The sequence below is a fragment of the Kogia breviceps genome, chromosome 2 (genome assembly GCF_026419965.1).
Source record: "Kogia breviceps isolate mKogBre1 chromosome 2, mKogBre1 haplotype 1, whole genome shotgun sequence".
NCBI classification, from domain to species: Eukaryota; Metazoa; Chordata; class Mammalia; order Artiodactyla; family Physeteridae; genus Kogia; species Kogia breviceps.
This window is the reverse complement of record NC_081311.1, coordinates 119,454,716-119,472,938: the sequence shown is the minus strand read 5'-3', so window position 1 is coordinate 119,472,938 and position 18,223 is coordinate 119,454,716. Positions and strand designations below refer to the sequence as shown.

At 33.5% G+C, this 18,223-nt stretch overlaps 1 protein-coding gene and 1 non-coding gene across 3 annotated transcripts in view; one reads left to right on the top strand and one right to left on the bottom strand.

Annotated features, from left to right (window-relative positions):
• The window catches only part of ORC4 (origin recognition complex subunit 4), a 93,507-nt gene that overhangs the window by 64,512 nt on the left and 10,772 nt on the right, over window positions 1-18,223 (top strand). For both annotated transcript variants that reach the window (XM_067025979.1, XM_059054326.2), the window contains exons 5-10: window positions 391-466; window positions 931-1,016; window positions 4,087-4,135; window positions 5,997-6,148; window positions 8,872-9,045; window positions 14,553-14,639. In XM_067025979.1, coding sequence (XP_066882080.1) covers window positions 391-466; window positions 931-1,016; window positions 4,087-4,135; window positions 5,997-6,148; window positions 8,872-9,045; window positions 14,553-14,639 — 624 coding nt within the window. The remainder of the gene's footprint in view (window positions 1-390; window positions 467-930; window positions 1,017-4,086; window positions 4,136-5,996; window positions 6,149-8,871; window positions 9,046-14,552; window positions 14,640-18,223) is intronic.
• Window positions 6,793-6,983, bottom strand: LOC131751672 (U2 spliceosomal RNA). Its single transcript, XR_009334244.1, has one exon. It is a non-coding gene; the product is annotated as a U2 spliceosomal RNA (small nuclear RNA).

Genomic DNA, 18,223 nt, shown 5'->3' with positions numbered 1-18,223 from the left:
TAACTGATTTCAATGATAATTTTGTAGAGTAAATGGTGGAGACATACAAACTGACTGAGACATGAAGTTCTTAAGTGACCATAGTTTTATGTGACTTCTACTGTAGAGAAGTATTTCTTTGAAAACTTAAGCGTTATTTCTGAATGTTTATTAGAAGTCTGGGTAGCTGATTGAGAGAGTGTGGCATCAGTCTAGGCTCTGGCATCTTAAGAGTCAGACTTTAGGAGTTCTAGTTAAACCTTCTATCTACAAAGTATCTGCAAATTTAATTGTTGATTTTAAATGACAATCTGTTTATATGCTGTTCCTATTACTCATAGTTTAAAAAAGAATATGGGCTTATCTTTTACCTATTATTAAATATTTCATAAACTTTTTAATATTATTTAGTTAATAAACCATGCTTTGAAAGAACTAATGGAAGTAGAAGAAGTGAGTGAAAATGTATTACAAGTTCACTTAAATGGTAAGTATGTCCTCATTTTGCTATTGGAAGTGATGTAAGCCATGTGAGCTATTTATATTATGAACCTTAATTTACTCATGTGTTTTAAATCTGCATTAATAACTATATTTTAAAAACTAAATCCTTGTTTAACAACTTTTACTTTAGCACACTGTACACAGTATTTTTAGAAATTAAAAAATATTAATAAAGGAGACACATAAGGTCTCTTGTTTTTTATCTTGATTTTCTTATCTTTTTTAAAAATAATACTAATTCCAAGGAAGACGGTTCTTTGAGTCTATTAAATGTATTCACTGTTGAGTTTTTAAAAGGAAATAATGTACACTAACAGGCTTTGACTTTTTTCTTTCTAGTTAAATTTTAAAAAGCATTAGAAAGTTTACTTGACTGGAAAATAATCTGCAATGTATCAAATACATATTTCATTTTTATTTCATACTTTAAAATGGGCTTTATTTTAGGACTGCTGCAGATCAATGATAAAATTGCCTTAAAGGAAATCACAAGGCAATTAAATCTGGAAAATGTAGTTGGAGATAAAGTTTTTGTAAGTATCATTTTCATTATTTTATTAAATAGGCTTCAAATTAAAGTCTGTATAGCATAGATACGTTTATATATTTGGAAGAGTAGGAAGAGTTCAGAGATTCTAAATTGAAATATGCAAGATTCTTATAAGAATGTACAATGTACTGGGATGTATTTATTCATCAAATCTTTATGTTTAGATTTTTTTTGAAATAGGTTATACTAGTTATAAAATACTTCAAGAAATCCAGGTTTGTGTAGATATTATCTGAGTTTGTTTCTTTATCTGTAAGATAAATATTATGATTCTCTACCCTTGGAGATAGATTAATATGTTTTTAAAAATACTATACTCTAGCAGTCTATTTCTAGTCTTATGAGACTTGGATAGCATGAGAGTAGTGGAAAATGTATTGAATTTGAAGCTACAAAAAGTGGATTTGAGTCTTGCCCTGTAACTATTGACTACCTGGTAATCATGGCTAATAAATATCTTTGAATTACAGATTCCTCACCTGTTGAATTGGCATTGTCTTATTATACTTAACTCACAGATTTATTCTAAAGAAGAAAAGAAGTATTAAACATCATTTATGTTTTTTTTTTAATAGGATGGTAATATGCTGTGCAAATGTCAGTTATCTCTTATTATTAAAATGTTCTCAGAAAGTTACCCACATCTCATTATTGTAGCTTGGGATCTCAGGACAGTAAGCATCAATACTTTAAACTGATTAGAACTGTTTTGGAACTTTTATTAAACTTTTTACCTACCACTTGATTTATAAGGCTCAAGGGAAACATTAACTTGCAGCTGTCTTAATTTTCATAATGAAATGATTCATCTGCTTAATGCAATTGAAGCAGGTTGTAGACGTTCCAAGTTCATTTTCTGGTCACTGGTGATCATTCAGTGGTGTCACTCTAATCTCTAAACTGTGTCTCTGTTCTGCAGTAACACTGCCATAGTTGTGTAAGCCTCCTAACATTTAGTAATTTTATTCTTTAAAAATTACCTATAAAAAGTTGAGCCGGGGCTTCCCTGGTGGCGCAGTGGTTGAGAGTCCTCCTGCCAATGCAGGGGACGCGGGTTCGTGCCCCGGTCCGGGAAGATCCCACATGCCGCAGAGCGGCTGGACCCGTGAGCCATGGCCGCTGAGCCTGCGTGTCTGGAGCCTGTGCTCTGCAACGGGAGAGGCCCCAGCCGTGAGAGGCCCGCGTACTGCAAAAAAAAAAAAAAAAAAAGTTGAGCCAATCATGTGTTACCCTTCCATTATCTACAGGTCTTTTGTTTGTTTGTTTGTTTGCATTGGGTCTTCATTGCTACGCACGGGCTTTCTCTAGTTGTGGTGAGCGGGCCTACTCTTCATTGCAGTGGCTTCTCTAGGTGCATGGGCTTCAGTATTTGTGGCACATGGGCTCAGTAGTTGTGGCTCGCGGGCTTAGTTGCTCTGCAGCATGTGGGATCTTCCCGGACCAGAGATCGAACCTGTGTCCCCTACATTGGCAGGCAGATTCTTAACCACTGCACCACCAGGGAAGTCCCTATCTACAGGTCTTTGAAGTGCAAGTTCAAATGCTTCTTCTATAAATCTGTTGTTCTACCTCCTGTCCAGAATGTAATGTAGAAGATAGCGGCCTTCTTGGCAAAGGAGAGTTACTATTACATAGACTCTGGCTTTTGGTTTCCAGTAGATTAGTGTTTCTGACTTTTCTAAATAGAGCTAGTTGCATTGGATTCATATGAAATAATACAAAGCACAGTTGGTTATCATCCTAGTCATCACTATTGTTATCATAATCCACACATACACAGATTATTAGTTTAACTTCTACATTGTATAGATTAGACACCTGAGGCTAAGAGAACATAATTAGTGTGCCTAACGTCATAAACTGACAAAGGCTGGACATTAAGAAACTAAGTGATTTAACCCAGACCCTTTCTGTTTTGATGTACTTAGAGCAAACTTATATTTTCTTTTATATATATATGTATATACACACACACACACACACACACACATAAATGTGTATATTTATATAAATGTATACTCATGTAAGTAAATTCTTATAATATGTGCATATGAATTTATCTAAGTATATACTTACACTTAATGTCAGGTATAATAGTCTTTAAAAAAATAGCAAAATGTAAGCAACCTTTGAGTAACTTTAACCACTGATTTTCCAACAGATTGTCTCTGAGCCTTTGTTTATGTTATGCTAAATACCTCTTGCCCTGCCTACCTTGGAAGTAGTATTACTTGACAGTATGTAATCATCACATAATATGTAGAAGCTCTTTAAAACCATTATGCTATTTTATATCAGTTCTCTCGACTAGGAAACAAACAAGTGGGTTTCTTTTTTCCTTTATATCTCCTCAAATTTAAAGTTGGCTGTTTCTTTGAATTAAGAAATCTGAATGAAGTAAAAATTAAGGACTTCAGTGAAAAAATATTTTAATGAGGCCTTTATCCACAAGCTGGAACATCTGGATAATGCATCTGCTACTCTATTAATTTCCAACCAGAATATTTAAGTTGTATCCAAAAATGTATTGGCTGTGTTCCAAGTAAACATAGCCAAATTTGATATGACATATACAAATTCTATAATATTCTCTTGAATAGAGAAGCACTGTTGTATTGTCTGATGTTTGAGGCAAGTTTCTTCTCCCTTTTCCTTTTGGATCTCATTTAAATTCATGGTAATTTTTTTAGTGGTACAAGTTTGAGACTTGCAAGAGACTGATGTGTTTCAAGATACAAAGTGCAATGGATTGCTTGTTCTCTGACTATTCAGAATATAACAACTCTTAAAAATTACCTTTAAATAAAGTTAACAGTTTTACAGATTTTATCCAGAAAATATAAAATTTTGAACATGGCATAATAATGCCATTTTCATTGCTATGCCATCTCTACTTTTGTATTTAAGTTTTAGATTGTAAGCATAGAGATATACAGCTCAGAATCTGGCCAATCACTTTGACCAGATACACAGTGTCTATACAATATATAGAATAATACAGCCCTCTTTTATTCTTTAATTCACTAGTCATGGTATCTTTTTTTGTCATTCAGGGAAGCTTTGCCGAAAACCTTTCATTTCTTCTGGAAGCTTTAAAAAAAGGTAAATATTAGTATGTTTAACAATATCAAAGGTATTTGTTTAGCTTTATTTTCCCCTTGATCATATGCTTTTACAAAAAAAAAATAAAGAAATATAAAAAAGAATAAAATAATGACCACTGAAATCCCTAATAATAGTGATTATTCCAATTAACATTTGATTTCATATCTTTATTCACCTGTAGTATATCATTGGTATAGATAGACATAATTTTCAATAAGAATAAAATCTTTGCTATTTTGTTGTGTGATATACATCTTTTCACTTACTCATGGTATGTCGTAAGCATCTTTCCATGTCAGTAAATATTGAGGTGCATCATCATTTTTATGGTTCTCATATATTTCATTTTAAAATATAAATTAACTGTAATTTTAAATTCTAATGTAATGAATTATAATTTATTAATTGCCAGCTGTCATCTTTTATTCCTAATTTTGTATAATTAGGAAGAAATGCTTAAATGATCATCCAGATTTCCTGGGGTAAATTTCAATGAGTAGAATTCTAGATTAAAAGGTTCTACATTTAAAAGAATAAATATTAATTACCAAACTACCCTAGAAGGTCCATTTCTAAACATATTTAACAGTACTTTTTTCCTTCAGGACCTCAAAAACAATTATTTTCATGTTTGCCTATTTAATAGAAAAAATTTTTATTTTAGTTTAATTTGCATAATTTGGGTACTGATGATGCTCATATCAAATTTTAATTGGCCACTGATATTTCCTGGTTTGTGTATTTCCTGTTGGTCCTTTGCCTTATTTTGGTGGTTTATCTCATTATGTGAATTCTTGCACTTGTTTCTTTCTTCTCTTAAGTTTGGTTTGGACTTTTCTGCTGAATAGAAGTTTAAAATTTTTTACAGAGTCAGAATTTTTCTCTCCTTCATACTTTGACATTCACTTATATTTTCATCCAGTACATAGAATTCATAATTTGACTGGAATTTATTTTGGTAAGGTGTAAAGATCTAATCTTGAATATACCACTTTTTCCATTGTTATGTAATACTATATTTTATCAAAAACTAAAGTACTATATTATGTAGTCTAGACTTCTGAGTGGTCCCTGTGGTTTTAATATCATTTAGGTTAATGCATATGTTTTATTATCTATTGGATAATATTATCAGATATTATCTAACATAATATTAATAATTATTAATAAACCTTTTTGTTATCAGTTTTTTTTTCACTTTTTATGCATATATAAAGCCTTAAACCTTAAGGTAATAGTGATTGTTCTGCTAAAGTAGTTTCCATTGTTGTGAGGAGAAAAACAAATCCAGAGTCATGTTGAAATTTTCCCTATCGTTGAAGTGTTAAAATTGTCATTAGTAGGAGTTAAAGTAGCTTTGGTTAAACTTCATAGTACAATGGTTATTTATAAAAATTATTTCTATGGGAAGATTTACTTTGCATTTCTACTAACTAAAAATAAGTCTCTTTTGAAGTAATAGTTTTATGTCCCTCTGTATTTAATCCCAAAGTGTTTTGGTCTCTGTAGGTGTTAAAAGATCCTTGTCAATTTTCTGATGATAGAAGAATTATGTTTACTTAATTTAAAAAACAATAGTCTTCAGTTATTTAAATGATTTTCTTAACATCAGTAAATCGACTGGAGTCTGGTGATTAGACTGTGAATTACCTGAGGGCCATAGGGGCTATTTTGTCCTTTGAATAATTTTTTTTTGTTGAAGCAATGTACGTGCATTGGTAAGTGCCTCACCCGAAGTAGGTTATCAATATATTGTTTTTGAATTCAGTTTTAAAAAATGAAATGTGATAAATAGTTTGGAAATTTAAGAAAGGCTGATATAATTGCTTGTTAATATAAAGCTCTTATTTTTTCTTAGGTGACCGGACTAGTAGTTGCCCAGTGATCTTCATATTAGATGAATTTGATCTTTTTGCTCATCATAAAAACCAAACACTCCTCTATAATCTTTTTGACATTTCTCAGTCTGCACAGACTCCGGTAGCAGTTATTGGTCTTACATGTAGATTGGTAAGTGTTTCTATTTTAAAAATTGATTATAATATTTAGAAAATTAAAGCTTAATTACTGACTTAGTTACTATGTAGGTCATTTTTCAAATGTATTTCATCAATACTTGGCACATTTATCCCACTTTTCATCTCAAAATGAGGAAGACAAGGAAATATTTATCACATATCCTCATAGACTAATACCTCCTGCCTGCTAATCAAATCACTGAATAAAAAAATGTGAAGTGAGATTATGCTAATAAATATAATTTCTACATTAGCAAATAAAGAGAAAGTTAAATAACCTCACTACCATTTTATAAAAATTGCTAAGTTTCTACTTTTTACATTTAAGATTCTTTCTATATTTTAAAAATGCTTGGAATCAACTCAAAATGATACTGTCCCAACTTTGTAAGTATACATCTCCAGAAGTGGAAGGGATTATCTCTATCAGGTTGTCACAGTAGATTGTAGCTTCTTTGCTCCTTGGAGGATTTTAGAATGATTTAACCATAGAATTAATGTCACTATCACATTACTTTGTGAAGACTCCGTGCATGTTGAACCTTGTGTACCTTCCGACAGTTTATGTAGGTCTTTTTGCATTTACCTTCTCTCTATATATATATCTCTCTCTTTTTTTTTAAAATTTTTCCCCAAAGTGGGTGCACCATTCTTGGAAGTACTGCAATACCAGGTCGATGCGTGGAATGGATGGAGCAAGTTCCTATTCCATCTCCTAGTTCCAGAAATATATTTAATTCATTGTCCTCGGATAGAGCACATATCAGTTATTAAACTGATAAGAACAGATACTACACTTGATCTTAGCTGAAAGGCCGAGAAGCAGTGTGTTTACCTTCTTTTACTCTCTTAGTATGAACTTTCTAATTGAATTCAGGTAAAACTGGTTTTTAAGAGTCACCTCTCTTCTTATACTACGGCTGCCATGCATCTGTAGCTTTCATCCTTTTTCCTTCATTTATGGCAGGCTTATGTCAAGCCCTTATTCTCCTTTTGTACAGCTCGTTCCCTTTTTTAGAAACGTGAAACTCTACTAAGTCATCTTTCAACAGTCTTGCTAGTGCTGTTTCTCAAAGGAGTGGCTTTCTGTGTCCTCCTTCCCCAGTGCTCTAGAGCTTACGATGTATGCTTTCATAATAAGCCTCTCACAAAGTCTGGCTGGTTCTCCACATGTCTTTATTCCTCTTTTCAAAATGTAGCAATCTAACACAGTGGTTAAGGAAGCACATTCCTCCTTGTTAAAAGCTCTTCCTTTGGGTGGAAGTGGCAGTGGCAAATGCTTTTGACCCAGTGAGGGCCCAAATGAAGGGTTAGTAGCTCCTTAGCCATATTATCAGAGGCTCTTTTTTATTCTGTATGTATAATTCTCCACTGTGTAATTCAAGTCTAAAAATATATCTATGTGTCCATGTTTATAGGGAATGAGCAAAAGGATCGATGGAGTAGTTTTTGCTAGCAAATAACCTCTTCCTTATGGCAGTATTTTTTTTTTCTACTATTCCCTGTATCCCCACATTACCAATTTCTGTCATTACTGCCCACCACCAAACTATCAGTTACTGTTCACCTCTAAAATTCTTTTACTTCCATCTCCTTCCATTCCCAAGTTCAGGCTGTTAATTATTGCTTACCTGTATGGGTGAACTAGAACTCCTCCTTAGTAGAAAATAAATGTATAATATTTGTCTCTGAACATAACTTTAATTGTCTTATGCTGGCACTATATTTTTCTTTAACCTATAAACACATCTCAGGTTTTTCATTCACACTCCCTCACTCTAACCCCAAGCTATTAATCTTTCCTGTCTTCCTTTCCACACTAACCATGATGCCATGATGCCTTTTTGGTCACTTTAATTCTTTCCTGTATATCATTGGTTTCTTAACCTAGAATCATCTGGGTAGATTTGAAAATCCGTTTTTCTGGGCCTCACCACAGCTTTTTGTTTTTCTTTTTTTATAGAAAATTGACACTAAACTTGCTCCTTCACTTCTCAAGGAAGAATAGCACTAATATAAGTAGTCTCTCAAATATTGTTATAGAAAAACCAAAAGGCAGAATAATTTACCAATGTCACGCTGTGTTCCTGCCAGTTTTGTCTTCTACAGTTTGTTCCTTAAGTCCAGCGTGGCTTCAGCTTAAATTTGTATAGTTTAGTGAACTGAATTTTTTTCCATTACACATGCTGCTTCTTGAGTCTTTGTTACATAAAACAATGAAGAAGATGTTTAAATTTTCATGAATGTTAATAAGTCTAATTACATTTTATTATCTTAATTTTTTAATCTGAATTCTTCATAGAATGTATGAAATTGCTTATTGATAGCTATAATTTTTTAGCAGTTGTTGGTCTTCTAGTGTTAAAGGTTAGCTAAGAAAAACATGGTTGGAAAAAGGCTTGACATCACCAGGCTTACAAGTGCTTAGAAGGGGATTAAAAGTAGCTTGGATTAAAAATACTTTTAGAGGCTTGGTTTATTTCCAAGCCACATTCTCTTACCTCTACTACCTTGTAGCCCTAAGTAGGTCAAGGGAATAATTAAATTTTTTTTAATGCTTAATTATGTATTACAGGATAAGCATTTTTAATGCTTAATTGTCTATTACAGGATAAGCATTGCTGATTATAAGTGATAGTTCAAATAGTTATACTTCTAACATTGGTATGGTTATTTTAAACATGCATCTTATGGAGATTTTTGTTTGTTTTTAAGGATATTTTGGAACTCTTAGAAAAGAGAGTGAAGTCACGATTTTCCCACCGGCAGATACACTTAATGAACTCATTTGGTTTTCCACAGTATCTTAAAATATTTAAAGAACAATTATCTCTACCTGCAGTATTTCCAGGCAAGATTTTCGCTGAGAAGTGGAATGAAAATGTTCAGGTAGTTTGGAAAAAAGACAATAATGTTAAAGTAATATTTGTGTCTTGCTATACCTTTTGAAAGCAATTAAAACGTGAAAATCTTTAAAATCTGTAAGTTAGCGTAAAATTTCTAATATTACTGTGGCACAAAACTGCATTAATACAAATTATACTCTTTTGTGTGTGTATTTTCTTTTAAAAAACAGTTGAAATGTCATATTTCTAAATTTTTTCTCAAAAGAACTTTTATGAGATTTGTTTTATTTGTATCTGGTTTATATTTTAGATTACGTTGTTAATGAACTTCATCATTAAATATTTATTTTCTTTATTTTATAAGTTTAGCAATATATTAACTTAGTAAGGTTCATACCTACCTATCCAGTGTGGATTTTTCTTTTCCAGTTCTCATGAACAGCTTAAGCGTTTTTCTCGTTGGGTCTATTAAGAGGCACTTCAGACTGTGGCAACTTTGGTTATATTATCTATATTGACATATCCCATCTTTGAGTCCTTGGAGCCCTGAGGGTCTTAAGTTGCAAATGCACACTCACTTGTTGTTTTAAACATTTACTGAACCTTGTGGACTCTAAATATACTTAAGTTAAACAGCCTAATTTGTACAGACTCTTGTATCAGCTAAGCATACTAGCATCAGTTTATTTTATACTGACAAGTTTTAGTTGGCAGGGAAAAGGGAGAGAGTGTATGTGTGTGAATGTGTGTTTAATAATGTGTTTGAAAAACAGTACTACTGAATAAATCTTACATGTCAAAAGTATGGGCCTTGTGAAAGTGGAAAATAATATAGAGTCCTTGGTTATGAAAGAGTTAGGAAAAACTGGTCTATAATATTAAATACTAATGAGTGAGGATGATTAGATCTGCTTAGAGTTAAACGGTCTATATTCATTGGCTCTAAAAGATTGCTTTATGTTATAGCAATAATAGATTATATTTTTTTACTATAAAATCTTAAATATCAACACCAAATTAAAAGTGAGAGTTTGCATTTATTTTGCTCTTTAACAATTCTTGTTTTTTTCCCATCTTTGTTGAGGTATAATTGACAAATTAGAAATTGCTTATATTTAAGGTATACAACTTGATGTTTTGGTATACATTGTGAAATACCACAGTCAAGCTATAATATTTAACATATCCATCACCTCATATAGATTTCTTTCTTTTCTCCTTTTTTTAAAAATTTTGTGGTAAAACAATTAAGTTCTATCTTCTAAGCAAATTTCAACTATATAGTACTGTATTGTTAACTATAATCACATTGCTGTCCATTACTTATGCAGAACTTAACTTGTATAACTGAAACTTGATTCTTATTTTGATTTTAAAATAGAGTCAGCTTATGTGAGCACTATTAATTTTGGCACAGTTTTTTAAAATTAAAAGTTACGAACAAAATTTAATCAGTGCTTAAGAATACATGGTAAAAGGTAGAATTTTCCCTTATGTCCATGCCCACCTTCCCTCCTTTCACTACAAAGTAATTATTTGGTTCATAGCATTTCAGACCTTATATATTGATACACGCCAAATTTGTTTTTACATAAAGGATTCAAACCTTAAATATTATTCTTTGGTTTGCCTTTTTTACTTTGTTGTAATTATTAATTTCATATTTTTTTCCTAATATAACTATACAGAATTGTATATCAAAATGATTGACTTTATCCTTAAATCATGATATTGTGTCATGATATAATTAGGTGTGGGTCCTTCCTTCCACCTTCCTCCCCAAATTAACTTTTCATGGGACTCATATTTACTAGCTCATGCAAGTTTTTCTTGATACTATGTTTAATTATAAGACTCCATGCTTTAAGAACACTTTATATTTGGTGCTCTCATGTTGTCTTTTCCTTTACCTGGATCTGGAGTGGGCCAGAGCTCTGAATCTTTGACCTCTGAATCCACTTTTGAGTGTGTCACAGACTTTCACCTTTTACAACTCCTGAACTGATTGTCTTGTTACAACAGTGTGTTTTTCTGATTGCTTTAGTGATCAAATGCAGTCTTAGTATTTAAATGTCTTTGCTTTCCCAGGGCTTTTATTATTCTTAACCTTGCTCACTTTCTTTTCCTAAGACGACTGCGTAAGCCCAGATTATACTGTACTGTCATCCATTTTCCTGTCCTTCCCAGCTATATTGTATTCTGAGATCCTAGAATGGGTATATAAAGGAAGTAGATGGTGATAGTTACTGTGAAGCATAACTCTGGATGATTCAGAAAATGGTAAGCATGTGATGTAGAGTGGCTAACCCTAGGTTTTTGGTCCTTCTTTGCTGATCACTGAATTTAGAGGCAGGATGATAGGAATGAATCTGAACACTCTCCTGTCATCTTTTTGATAATCTTACAGTTCTTTCATAAGGTGGAACTAATACCACTGGAGTTTGTGTCTCTTAGTTCTAATATTTTCTTGCCCTATCCTAATCATCATTTGCCACCTCCCTTTAGGGTATGCTAATGAATGAGCTTCACTTGAAAAAAAATAAGTCAGCACCATGGCCAGAGGCCCTGTCTGAGAAGGGGGGTTGTGCACTGAAGGAGCTATCCTTTCACTCAGTGCTGACTATCCAGCAAGTTTTTCTAATTCCAAGGTTAAACAAAAGCAATGGTATAGATGATAGGTCACCTATGGAATCTCATCCAAGAAATATCTACAGGATAGACTTGAACCTGGACATCCTGCCTAACTTGAATGTTTGTTTTAGCCCTATCCCAAATATGTAAGTAAGCAGGGTAAATACCATCTCAGCATGGCAGTATAAGAAAAATCTCGGTATAAAAGAGCATTTAAAAGGACCATAGCTCAGAATGACCATCATCAAAAAATCTACAAACAGTAAATGCTGGAGAGGGTGTGGAGAAAAGGGAACCCTATTGTACTGTTGGTGGGAATGTAAATTGATACAGCCACTATGGAGAACAGTATGGAGATTCTTTAAAAAACTAAAAATAGAACTACCATATGACCCAGCAATCCCACTCTCAAGGCATATACCCTGAGAAGACCATAATTCAAAAAGAGTCATGTATCACAGTGTTCATTGCAGCACTATTTACAATAGCCAGGACATGGAAGCAACCTAAGTGTCCATTGACAGATGAATGGATAAAGAAGATGTGGCGCATATATACAATCGAATATTACTCAGCCATAAAAAGAAACGAAATTGAACTATTTGTAGTGAGGTGGATGGATCTAGAGACTGTCATACAGAGTGAAGTAAGTCAGAAAGAGAAAAACAAATACCATATTCTAACCCATATATATGGAATCTAAAAAAATAAAAAAGGTTCTGAAGAGCCTAGGGGCAGGGCAGGAATAAAGACTAAGACATAGAGAATGGACTTGAGGACACGGAGGGGAGAAGGGTAAGCTGGGAGGAAGTGAGAGTGGCACGGACATATATACACTACCAAATGTAAAATAGCTAGTGGGAAGCAGTTGCATAGCACGGGGAGATCAGCTCAGTGCTTTGTGACCACCTAGAGTGGTGGGATAGGGAGGGTGGGAGGGAGGTGCAAGAGGGAGGAGATATGGGGATATATGTGTATGTATAGCTGATTCACTTGGTTATACAGCAGAAACACACCATTGCAAAGCAGTTATACTCCAATAAAGATGTTAAATAAATAAATAAAATTAAAAGACCATAGCTATAATTCTCCTCAAAGGAAATTCCCCCAAGTGCTGTAGCTAAGTTCAAGAAAGATCTACCAACTTTCTTAACCTTCCCTGTTTAGTTAACAGAAGGTAAGAATGTTTAGCAGGAAGACTAGGAGATTTAGTATATATACTGCTGCCACTAAGTTATCCCTGGAGCAGCATGAGTCCTCAGGTACTAGTGTAATCCTATAACATTCTCCTTAGAAACTACCTGTGAAGAGGGCACCAGTCAAACACTGCAGTGAGCACATTAAGAACTTGTTTCTGCAACTGCTACTCCTGTGCTCATCAGCAAAAGGAGAATGTTTCAGCTTCCCTGAATAAGGCAGAGAAGACTAAAAACAGTAGCAAGGGAATGGGGACTATAACTAGGATAATATATTTACTGAGAGCATAAAACTTCATCCATTAGACTAGAATTTATTCGTGAATCTGGATCTTCTCACAGTGGAAGAAGTAGAGACATACAGTTTCAGCTCTAGAAAATACAGAAATACTTAGTTTTCTGGGCTTTTTTTTTTTTTTTTTTTTTTTTTGGAAAAAGAATCCTTATTCCTTGCAGATGATTTTTGAAAAATTATGTCAGTCTTACCCAAGCCTTTTTTGGCTCTGCCAACTCTGATTTTACTGTCCTTTCATCTAATCGTTTCTTTCATGCCAAGTGAACCTCACCTTTCATTAATCCTAATTCACTGTAGTCACTGTTTTTAGTCTTCTCTTTCTCTCTTAAAGGGCTTGCTGTTGCTATGTATATATTTGTATCATAAACAGGGTTGAATACTCTTGGAAGCATATCAGATGAACATAAAATAATAAAGCAAAGTAATACAAATAAAAAACTTTGGGAAATTAACTGTAGTCCTTCTGCAGTTGTTGACACTTACCAAGTCACTTGGTAAGTGACCACTTCCCTCTTGAAGTGTGTCCCTCTTGTTTTCTTCCCCTGGTTTTATTGCTCTCTTTTGGATTCTATTCCAATCTTCAACATCTTTCTCAGTCTCTTAGTTTGCTCCTCTTTTTCCATTTACTTCTTAAACATTGATAATACAAGTTTTACTTCCTGACCACATCTCCCTCTTCACTTTTCCTGAGACATTCTGTTCCCCATAGTTTCATCTTTGATTTTTTTTTTTTAGCCCCTCTCCAACCCTTCATCTCTGCTCCCCACTGGTTGATTCTCCATCAGACATGTCTTCTATAAATGTGTTTAATTCCTTCTTGTCTTCACACTACTGTGTTAATTCAGACTCATCATTTTGTTTCTTACTTGGACAATTGCAGTTGCCTCCAGTTAGGTTTTCCAGCCTTTGTCTTCCATACAATCACTTAGCCAAAACTGAAACTCAGGATGACATAACTACTCATCTTTTGTCCATATGCCACAATCTCCCTACATTGTTCATGATGTTCCCTATAACTGGAATGCTTTTTGTAGCATGTTGACTCATACAGTTTAAGCATTCTTTATAACACTTTACCTTGTTTTTGAAGTATAGTAAATAACCCTTATTCTCTGTTTCATTTAGTGGTGCATTTTGATCATCCCATTAGTATGACTGTATAGTTCCCCTCTTTAGACTGGAAATTTTGTGGTAGTAAGGGTTATGTTTTATCTTTGTGTCTTTGGAATTAATGTAAAGGGATAAGAAAATCAATAGAGTGGAAATTTGATTTTGATTTTTGTTTTCCACAAATAAGGCCAGCACCTATTTAATAATGGATAAATACCAGATAGAGTTCATGAGATACACCAGCTAGTGAGGCACAAGATTATATTCAGGTTTTAAACTGCATTGTTCCTTAATTCTGTTTTGATTTTTTTCCTCTAGAGTCTCTCAGAAGATAGGAGTGTGAGAGACGTGCTGCAGAAGCATTTCAATGTCAGCAAAAGCCTGCGGTCATTACACACACTATTGGTTTGTATTAGTTTTTTATCACTCATTTTCTTTCACCAGGTAATTACGTTCTGATGGGAATTGGTTAAACCTCTAGATAAATTTTGGGAAAATAAACATGTCTACTACATTAGGTCTTCCAGTCCCTGAATGTGGCATGTCTCTTCTTTCATTTAGTTCTTCTTTGATTTCTTTCATCATCATTTTATAATTCTCACCTCACATATCCTGTACATGTTTACAGTGTATACCTAAGTGTTTAGTTTCCTGTGGAACAATTTTAAATGATATTTTGTTTTTAATTTTGGTTTTAGCATGCCCATTATTAGTGTATAGAAATGTGACTGATTTTTGTGTTGATGTTGTATTCTGCAATGTTGCTGAACTAACTTATTTTAGGACTTTTTAAAATAGATTCTTTGAGATTTTCTATGTAGATAATCATATCATCTGCAAATAAAGAGTTATATTTATTTTCCTTTCTAATTTGTATATCTTTCTTTTTGTTGTCTTTTTTGCAATGGCTAGAACTTCTTGCACTATGTTGGATAAGAATGGTAAGGGTAGATAATTGCCAGTCTTAAGGGGAAAGGACTTAGTCTTTTACTGTTAAGTAAAAGATATAATGATATAAGCTGTAGGTTTTTAATACATGTTTATTATCAAGTTAAGGTAATTCCCATCTATTCCTAACTTGCTGAGAGTTTATTATGATTGTGTTGGATTTTGTTAAATGCTTATTCTGTATCAATGAATATGATCTATGACTTTTCTTTTTTAGCATGTTGATATGTTGAATTACCTTGCTTGATTTTCGAATGTTGAACTAGCTTTACATGCCTGGACAAATCCTACCTGGTCATGGTCTTTCACCCAGTAATTATATCTTAAGCTTAAACAGTATCAAGAAAGGGGTACTTAATTGTTCTGAAAAGTAAAGTTTTTCCTTCTCTTGGAGTATTTGATACCAGTCTAATATTTCTAGAAAATTATTCATTATTACAAAAGGTATGGCAAATACCTTTCAAAGAGAAAATAATTTTGGTTTTGTGAGTTTCTTCTTGATCACTTCCATTTATAATAATAGTAGGTATCATTTATTAAATAGCACATGAGTCAGGTGACCTAGTTACTTTACCAGCATTATGTCTAGTTATATTAATCCTGTTTTTTAATCTTTCGGTGTATTTTATCCTTACCTTTGAGGAAACTGATGCTCTTTGAGGTTAAATAACTTACCCCAGGTCACACAGCTAGTAGATGGCAAACCCAAGACTCAAATCCAAGGCTGTCTAGCTTCAAGCTTATCATAACTGCTTTACTATACAGTTCTGCCACTTTTTACAGATTCTCCTTCTCCATTTGTGGTCTTGCTTAGGAAACTTAAGAGTGTTTTCCTCTCTATATACTTTCCCTCTTGTTAGCACATCCCCCTCCCATTTATGAAAACAACACTGCCATTTTCAGCAACAGCTGTCTTTGTCACAGAAGTATTACAGGGACTAAGAATTTTTAGAGTGGAGATTTTTAGTTATGTACCAAAATTACACTTTATTTACTAGCTTACGGTATATGGAGGATACACACACACACGTATATACATAAACACATACCTTTCATTATTCTGGGAAAATATCTCTGCCTCAGAATTGTCAACATGAAAAACCATTGTTTTGCCAGTTTCCTATTATATTTTTAATTCAAGGTGATGAGTCAATTTTTGTTTGGGGTTTTCTTGTTTAAGAAAAGTTTTGCAATTGGTGGAGATTATAAAGAAAAGAGAAAAACCTGACTGAGATTAAATATAATTTGGATAATTTTTCAACAACAACCAAAAAACGAGTTATACACATAGAAAAAAACACCGTCACTGCATAGCCTAAAGTAAATTTCAGGTTGATAAACCTAACTTTATGTAGAAAAACAAAAAATTTTTTTTAAATTAGAAGAAACATATAAGAGAATATGTTTGTATTCCTGAGGTAGGGGAAGATTTCTTACAGAAGTTACACAGATCACAAGTCATAACAAAAAAGATGGCTGAAGTTAATTACATTGAATTTTTTAATGTCTAGACACTGAAAGATACCATAGATGAAGTGAAGACTGATAAGGAGAGGAAAAATGCAATGCGAGTAATCATCAACACTATCCATAATATATAAAGAGCTTCTACAGTAATCAGTAAAGGAATGAACTGAGCAGAGTGCAGACAGCACAAGCAAGAAAAACTACAATCCTGCAGCCTGGGGAACAAAAACCACATTCACAGAAAGGGAGACAGATGAAAAGCAGAGAGCTATGTACCTGATGAAGGAACAAGATGAAACCCCAGAAAAACAACTAAATGAAGTGAAGATAGGCAACCTTCCAGAAAAAGAATTCAGAATAATGATAGTCAAGATGATCCAGGACCTCAGAAAAAGAATGGAGGCAAAGATCGAGAAGATGCAAGAAATATTTAACAAAGACCCAGAAGAATTAAAGAACAAAAAAACAGATGAACAATACGATAACTGAAATGAAAACTACACTAGAAGGAATTAGTAGAATAACTGAGGCAGAAGAATGGATAAGTGACTGGAAGACAGAATGGTGGAATTTACTGCTGCGGAACAGAATAAAGAAAAAAGAATGAAAAGAAATGAAGACAGCCTAAGAGACCTCCGGAACAACATTAAACGCAACAACATTCGCATTGTAGGGATCCAAGAAGGAGAAGAGAGAGAGAAAGGATCAGAGAAAATATTTGAAGAGGTTATTATAGTCGAAAACTTCCCTAACATGGGAAAGGAAATAGCCACCCAAGTCCAGGAAGTGTAGAGAGTCCCATACAGGAAAAACCCAAGAAAAAACATGCCAAGACACATAGTAATCAAGTTGGCAAAAATTAAAGACAAAGAAAAATTATTGAAAGCAGCAAGGGAGAAGACAAATAACATACAAGGGAACCCCCATAAGGTTAACAGCTGATTTCTCATCAGAAACTCTACAAGCCAGAAGGGAGTGGCATGATAAAGCGATGAAAGGGAAGAACCTACAATAAAGATTACTTTAGCCAGCAATGATCTCATTCAGATTCGATGGAGAAATCAAAAGCTTTACAAACAAACAACAGCTAAGAGAATTCGGCATTACCAAACCGTCTCTACAACAAATGCTAAAGGGACTTCTCTAAGTGGGAAACACAAGAGAAGAAAAGGACCTACAAAAAGAAACCCAAAACAATTAAGAAAATGGTCATAGGAACATATATATCAATAATTACCTTAAACGTGAATGGATTAAATACTCCAACCAAAAGACACAAGCTTGCTGAATGGATACAAAAAGAACACCCATCTATATGCTGTGTACAAGAGACCAACTTCAGACCTAGGGACACATTCAGACAGAAAGTGAGGGGATGTAAAAGGATATTCCATGCAAATGGAAATCACAAGAAAGCTGGAATAGCAATGCTCATATCACATAAAATAGACTTTAAAATAAAGAATGTTACAAGAGACAAGGAAGGACACTACATAATGATCAAGGGATCAATCCAAGAAGAAGATATAACAATTATAAATATATATGCACCCAACATAGGAGCACCTCAATAC